This window comes from Nicotiana tabacum, chromosome 20 (assembly GCF_000715075.1).
Source record: "Nicotiana tabacum cultivar K326 chromosome 20, ASM71507v2, whole genome shotgun sequence".
Classification (NCBI taxonomy): domain Eukaryota; kingdom Viridiplantae; phylum Streptophyta; class Magnoliopsida; order Solanales; family Solanaceae; genus Nicotiana; species Nicotiana tabacum.
This window is the reverse complement of record NC_134099.1, coordinates 12,346,664-12,354,141: the sequence shown is the minus strand read 5'-3', so window position 1 is coordinate 12,354,141 and position 7,478 is coordinate 12,346,664. Positions and strand designations below refer to the sequence as shown.

Genomic DNA, 7,478 nt, shown 5'->3' with positions numbered 1-7,478 from the left:
ATTGCATCGGAGCAAATGACGGTAAAATGAATCAAATATAATGCTGCTTGGCACTGCTGACTTGCATTTTACTGCTTGTATAAGGATGTATAACTCTGTATAATAGTGTATAATGTTCTTTAACTATTTTTTTTAAAAAAACTATTACAGGTGAGGCCTGCTACGAAGCAGTTATATACTGTGTTTGAAGGGGTAAGGAAAACATAGTGTGCCTTGAAGAGGTAACATGCAGTTGCGGAAAATTTCAAAAGGATGAACTTCCATGTCCGCAGGCTTGGACGGTTTTGAAGAACCAACAGCTGAAACCTGGCCAGTATTGCTTTTTGTACTACAAGAAGGATAAACTCCTTAGAATTTATGAATTTCCAGTGAATCCGATGCTAGAGTAGAGTTTATGGGTAATCCCAATAGAGATGATAGAAGATGTGGTCCTACCACCTAAAGGGAGAAGGGATGCAGGAAGGCCAAGAAAGGAAAGACTCAAACCTGCTTTAGAAAAAGAGTCTAAGATGGCGTTTTCATGTTCTGTGTGTGGACAAGGTAGTCACAATAGAAAGACATGTAGGAATCGACCAAAATAAATAGTTGGAAACATAACACTTCCTATTACATTTGTTGTCATGTTGAGTAGTTAAGTTTCACAAATAATAGAGTTACAAATGTTGAGTAGTTAAGTTTCACAAGCAATTGAGATGTTTCATTATACATGTTTTGATTATCCAATAATAGCGTCTTGCTATTTTTAATGGTGCTAAATATATTGATAGATTGTAGAAATATAAAATACAACTACAAACAATCTATGGTATTATATGTATACAGATGTATAAGTTTGTATAAATTTGTATAACTATGTATATTATTGTATACATATGTATAAACCCTGCTACACTAACAAACTCCAACCATAATGAAAATACATACTTTGTTAAAGGACAAAAGGAACTGAAATATTCATTAAAATGTAATTCATTCACATCCACAATGTGTAATGACTACCACAAATTACACAAAAATAAAAACTTCTATAATATCCTTTAAGGTTACCTCACAAGTAGCAGAATAGTACTTAGACAAAACTAGGCAACAACTTCTGATACATAGAAAAACTACAGTAAAATAGAAAAAACAGAACTACTTTCTCGGTCGTCCCCTCTTCCTCTTCCTGAAAAGTCTCCCTGTGATTTCATTACCACTAATTGCACCGAACTGTTGTTTTTTCCTTCCATAATCCCACAACAGAGATCCCCACCTGGTGCAAAGTGTCTCAATGTCAAAATTATCTTTTCGAATTTCCTTACCAAGGATGAAACACTCAGCAAAGCCAGCAACAAAAGCACCACAATCACTGTAATTAAAAAGAAACAAATCAGATTCAAATAGGTACATTAACAGTAAAATAGTAAAACAATTGAGATTAACCTACCATTTGATCTGTTGGAGCACATTATTAACCAGATTAATCTGCAAAGCATCAGAATGGGATTTATCGGTATATGCACCATTGTTGCAATCAATGCCCTTCTTCACGACATAAAAATCAGAACTCTTCAAGAAGTAAGGTATCAGAATTGCATAAGGTAATTCAACATCCAAAGCAAGTCTATCATTAATAGCTCCACGGTTAGAGTCATAGATGTGGATGCACCTATCTATGAACTTAAACAACCCCAAAACCCAATGGCCCAATTTTGTTCTTCCGCGCTTCATATAAATAGGGAACAATACATGGTCAATAGTGTGCCACGGTACATTTGCATCACAATAATATCCTCTAATGTACTTTTCTATCTCATGCCCTTCAGGAATCACTGAAAGATCTTGATTCACTTTGAAATTTTTATACAAGGAGTTGATTTTATTATCAAAGCCAAAGTCGGTTGTAGTAAATCGCATGGCAACACTTGGCCCATATTTTCTCCTCTTCCTCAAATAATAAAAGAGGACATTCAAGTGCTGAGACAAGAAATAAAATAGAACAACCATCACTACCAGATTTTTTAAATATAGAAATTTATACACTATTATACAGAGGTATACATATTTATACAAGGTTATACAATCTTATACAATCTTATACTGTGATTATACAAAGCTATGTATACACTATGGGGGTCTCAAACAATAAAGATATGCAACAAATAAAAAAAGCATTAAAACAGAAATTGATTAAATACCGTGTCAATCAATGGTCGACCACAATATGCAAGTGAGTGGAACCAATCCTTCGTGGTCACATGACATGAGCCAAAAGTAAAATCTTCCGCAAGCTTATTTACTTCATCGGGATATATATTTTTGGCACTTCAAATCAGAAAAAATAAAAAGTAATCAGAGCTACATTCATTGAAAGTATAAAATCAGAACATGAAAGATAAAAGAAAGTGAAGATACCTTCGCCTTGTATCCATCCCATTATCAACAAACGCGCGAAACTCTTTAGCCAATGGCGACAATGGATCAAAATCATCAATTTCGATCGTGAAAGGATGCTTGATATAAAAAATGAGCTTGTGCGCCGATCCTGATGCCCTCGAATCAAAAATTGGCAAATATGGATATTTGGCATATTTTCCTAGTATTTTCTGTCGAACTGACTGTTCAGCAGAAATGTAATCATCTTCTACGTTTATGATGGTTTGTTTGTAAAGCACAATTTGGGACATATGTAGCGCAGCTAAATCTTTATCGCCAATGTCATCCCAAAATGTGTCACCCTTGACATCACATGCTGCCACTTAGACAGAGAAATCAAAAAATAAAAAACTTTAAAAATGAAGAAAAGAAAAATCAGACAAAAAAAGATAAAATGCAGAACAAATACCATGATCACACACCATTAGTAACTCCCTCGTCAGCTAGCACGTTATCTTGATTCACTTGATTGACAAAGTTAGGAACAACATCATATTGATAGCCATCAAATTCGCCGAGACCAGATGTATTGTCATCAGACACACGCTGAGGAATCTAATAAAAAAACAATAGAAAGAGAAGTCATGTTGAGTGATGATTCACAGAAGGCATAACTGTTGAGTGATTTGGTTTTATCAGTAGACAATTACCTTAAAATCAGTAACATCCTCCCTCGTTTGCTTGGTTTCCTTCATATTCAGAAAACTGAACATTTTTTCAAAGGAAGAAACTACATCATTGTTGAGTGTCGTCACTGTATTAGTAAACTAAAAAAAAAACAAAAGCAAATCAACAACCATGTTTATAACCAAAAAATCATGTATATACAAAAAGTACTAATAAACTACAGAAAAGCTAAAGGTCCAATATCTTCCCAACAACACTCCTTAACTTCTCAACTTCAGCATTCAACAGATCAATGCGCACCAAAGGATCATAACTCAGGTTAGGCTGTCGATCCATATTCTGAGAAAAAAGGTCGTTTAGACTATTGCTCCGTATTCTGAGGATAAGGTCGTTTAGACTGTTGCACCATATTCTGAGGAAAAGGTGGAGATACAACGACAGAATCATCAGTATGAAAGGCAGACTCCACATGCACCTCCCCTGATGCAACATCATCCACATTAACTTCAAAAAGCGTGTCGATATTCAGAGTTGACATCTCTTCACGAGTAGGGGAAATGTTCCTGTAGTTCAACTACAAGAAGAAAAACTGGATTACAATAGTAGAAAAAGGAAATTGTGACATATTAATAAATATACATACAGAAATACTGAAATCATATATGAAGAAGTATTATGGTACAAAATGTTTACCTTGTCGATACTACACATGATCACCCCGCCAGTCAAATCTGCATATGTTGGAGTTTCAGTGACTTTCCAATTAAGAATGCGTGGCACATTTGTGCCAATGCGAACATTTAGATGCTTGTCAATCATAGAGCAACACTCAAAAAACCATATTTGTAATGCAAGTGGCAAACCTCCAAGCCTATACATTGTCAAATAGTCACACTATATGTCCCTCATTGTCTTTAAAATATCTTCAAATGACTTTTTTCCCCAAGCATACGTCTGATATTGACTACTTTCAATGATATCAAAATCATCTTTGTTGATACCATGATTATTGGCATCTGAGAATATGAAATGATGGACAAACACCATCAAGGCCATCTTGAATGCATCTTCGTCCGACTTCCAGTCCTTTTTCTGGAAGCGATCAAGAAGCTGCCCCCTCGTTATAGCCTTTTTTCCATCTTCTGGAAAGTACTCTTTTAGCAACCTATTAACATCTGGTTTGTCACAGAAAGTGTGGTGTCGTCTTCTACACACTTCAAACCAGTGATAACAACAAACTATCCAATGCTAAAACGCAGCAAACAACCACTAATTTTCACCCACAAATCCCTTTTCCCGTCCTGGGACGACTTCCCTCAATAATATACAATGAATAAGTTGATTTTGAATTTGAAATTGAGAGAGGTTCAAGAAGTACCCAAAACAACTAGCACGGAACATTTAAAGTTGCGCGCCAGTCAAACATTACTTCAAAATGCTCACAATATCAGTTTAAGTATGAGAACTAATCTTGTTGTGGAAATGATCAACTAGTTGTATATAGAAGTCCCCAACCTTGCATATGAAAAATAACAAGAAATAGATCATAAACAAAAACTATACTAAAACATTTTATAAAAATGTATAAATCAGTGTAGCAGTACTTGTATAAAGATGTATAAACAGCTGTATAACTTTGTATAAAATTGTATAAGCATGTATAAATTAATAGCAACACAGGGAATACCTTCAACGTAGCTTTTCTCTCATTCAATTTGCAGCGAATAACAAACCTTTGTTCTTTCGATATGCAATTAAGACCACTCTCACCATCGTCATTGATCTTTCTCCTTTTCGGTTTAACTTTGGGGCCTACATCATCTTTATTAACCAAATCAACTTTCAGCTTTGTTTTGATTTTCAGGTCTCCCACATTTCTTACTCATTATTCTAACAATATTAATCGAAGTAGGAGTATTACATGTTTGCGAACGAGTCATTCGACTGCTCTCTTGTTGCAACTTTTTTATAGGAACCGGAGACTCAAAATCATCATTATCGGGAGCCTGGACATGCTTATTCACTTCAGAAGCAGGGGTTGAGGGCAAGTCCCTCGATGATTTAACTGGAGTGGGAGAATTCCTCATCAGTGAACGCGTTATTCGACTGCTCTCTTGTTGTGAGTTTTTAGGAGGAGAAGGAGACTCAAAATCATCATCATCTGGCGCCTGGACATTTACATTAGCTTCGAATGAGGGCTTGAGGGCAAGTCCCTCTTTCGCATAATCGAACTTAACGCCTTTTCCAACAACCATCATTTTGCTTTTAGAAGTCGGTACTTTTGAACGCATTTTCTACAATAAACCAAACAAACAAAGCTTTAACAAAAGTGAAGACAACTGAAGAAAAACACAAAAATCAAACTGTAACAAAACTCAAATGTGAACCAAAAATAAAGGTCATGAACACAAAGTAGAGGCCAATTTTCCCAAATTGTAACAAAACTTAAAAAATAAAAAATTCTACCCTAAAAGGCAAAATAACAAAGCATGCAAACTGAAACATCAAGTTTAAGCCTAGAACGAAGATAGAAGGAACACAAAATCAAACGAAAAATACAACAACATTGTAAGAAAATAGGCATAATCAGAAAAAGCAAAAAAAAAAAAAAAAACAAAATTCAAAACAAAAACTATGGTTAAAGCATAAAATGAAACGAAAATTACCTGAAAATAAGATTGAAAGCTCGAAAAAGTACTTGAACCCAACAATGGAGGTCGGTTATCGTCGTCTCTGAGAAAAGCGTGAGGAAGATAGAGAAAGAGAAACAGAGAAATTGAAATTTAAAATATTAAAACCGTTGGTTTAAGTTGTGGGCTACCGGGTGAAAAGTAAATTTCATAACATATACAACATGGGCTAAGCAAGGTAAAAGCTTTAAATATGGGCTATTTTCGAATGGGTTGTATGGCCCAAGTGATATATGATGTAATTTTTTCAATATTTAACCATACGATACAATTAATTTTAAAATAAATAGTCAACACAAACATTGGTCGAATCAGCACACACGTAGAATAAGAAACAAAGGAAGCTAGCAAATATGAGCTCTACGGGTAGAACGCGTTATTAGTAGAAATTCTACACTTCTCACCTCAACTTTTCTACTTATGTAAATTGTTTAGCAGAACCATGAAGCTTCAAATGTAGATGACAAATTTTCCTCTTGTTATATAAATAAGATTAATTAGTAATTTATCTAACGTCAAATTACAGTACTCCAACTCTTGAGCAGAACTGTTAGATCTAAGTTTCAATATATGCTTCGTCAGTTGACTGATCCTAATCATTTCACTCCAAATAATATTACCATGAATTACCCATCAACTCCAGAGATTGCTACTACAGTTGGAGAGCTATGCATTAGAATATATGAAGATGCATCCAATATTACTTTTCCAGCCAATAATATAGTGATTGTTTACTCACCAAGAGATTCCATATCAGAAAAACTGATGGAGATAACTCTCGGAATAACCGGTCAGGCAGCCATTTCCCTCTTGGCTTATGCTTCGACAAGCTCATCTTCTCGTCGAGGGCTGCACTTTGTGGTGGCGGCTAATGCTGTTGGATTTATTGGCACTTTTGCCGCTATGTGGTTTAAAAGTAAGAAACGGGTGGCTGCTGCATCTGTTGTGGGAAAAATAGGTGCCATTGCAGCAGCTTGTTCAATGATTATCGCTATGGGAATGTTCCTTCCTGCTAATATTGCTATCTGGATTGTTGGATTTGCTTGCCTTTTCCCTGGTCTTGCTGTGGCTTTTTCTTAGGCTATCCCTTTGATCTGTACTTTATGTATATCTACAAATAACCCGCCTATTTATTGAACTCAATCCTAATCCAACACATTTCAACTCAGTTAAATTTGGACTGGTTTTTAGCTCAAAATGATCCATGAATAACTTTGTCAAATATCATAGAAATAATTCTTTTTTGTTTGATATGTTATATATGACCATAATTAAAGAATAAAAGTCTTACATAGTAATTATGCAATTTATAAGAAAATAATACATATTAATTAAAGGGCAAAAGGTCAAATTTGTCCCTCCACTTTAATAAATTAGTCACGTTTATCCTTAGTTCTATTTTCGGTCCAAATGCATCCCTACCATTAAGATAATACATAAAGTTATCCCTAACTCTGACAGAAGTCCACCGGGACCCTTCTCTTAAACTGCCAACTAGGCAAATATCAACTCAAATTTTAAAGACCCGTGCTCATTTCCCTGTCTCAACTATCCAACCACCTTATGAGTTCTAGAAAAGTATTTTTCCTTCACCGCAAATATTATGTCCAATAATTCCTTTATGCCATCACATATCTTAGAACGAATCTCAACACCAACTAAAATTAAAATTCATACAAATTCCATGAATTCTTATGAAATGTCTTTGGAATATCTGGATAAGTGGATAAAATACTCTTTCGTTTT

The 7,478-nt window shown here is 34.9% G+C and overlaps 1 protein-coding gene across 1 annotated transcript; it reads right to left on the bottom strand.

Annotated features, from left to right (window-relative positions):
- Window positions 1-1,134: 1,134 nt before the first annotated feature.
- LOC142174246 (uncharacterized) lies at window positions 1,135-6,332 on the bottom strand. Its single transcript, XM_075240039.1, has 13 exons — window positions 6,247-6,332; window positions 5,709-5,775; window positions 4,964-5,336; window positions 4,730-4,854; window positions 3,995-4,290; window positions 3,736-3,913; window positions 3,449-3,616; window positions 3,066-3,182; window positions 2,838-2,970; window positions 2,395-2,737; window positions 2,178-2,304; window positions 1,427-1,956; window positions 1,135-1,348 (listed from the first exon to the last, which is right to left on the bottom strand). Exons 1-13 carry the CDS (start codon window positions 6,330-6,332, stop codon window positions 1,135-1,137), a joined length of 2,757 nt encoding a protein of 918 aa, XP_075096140.1.
- Window positions 6,333-7,478: the final 1,146 nt, after the last annotated feature.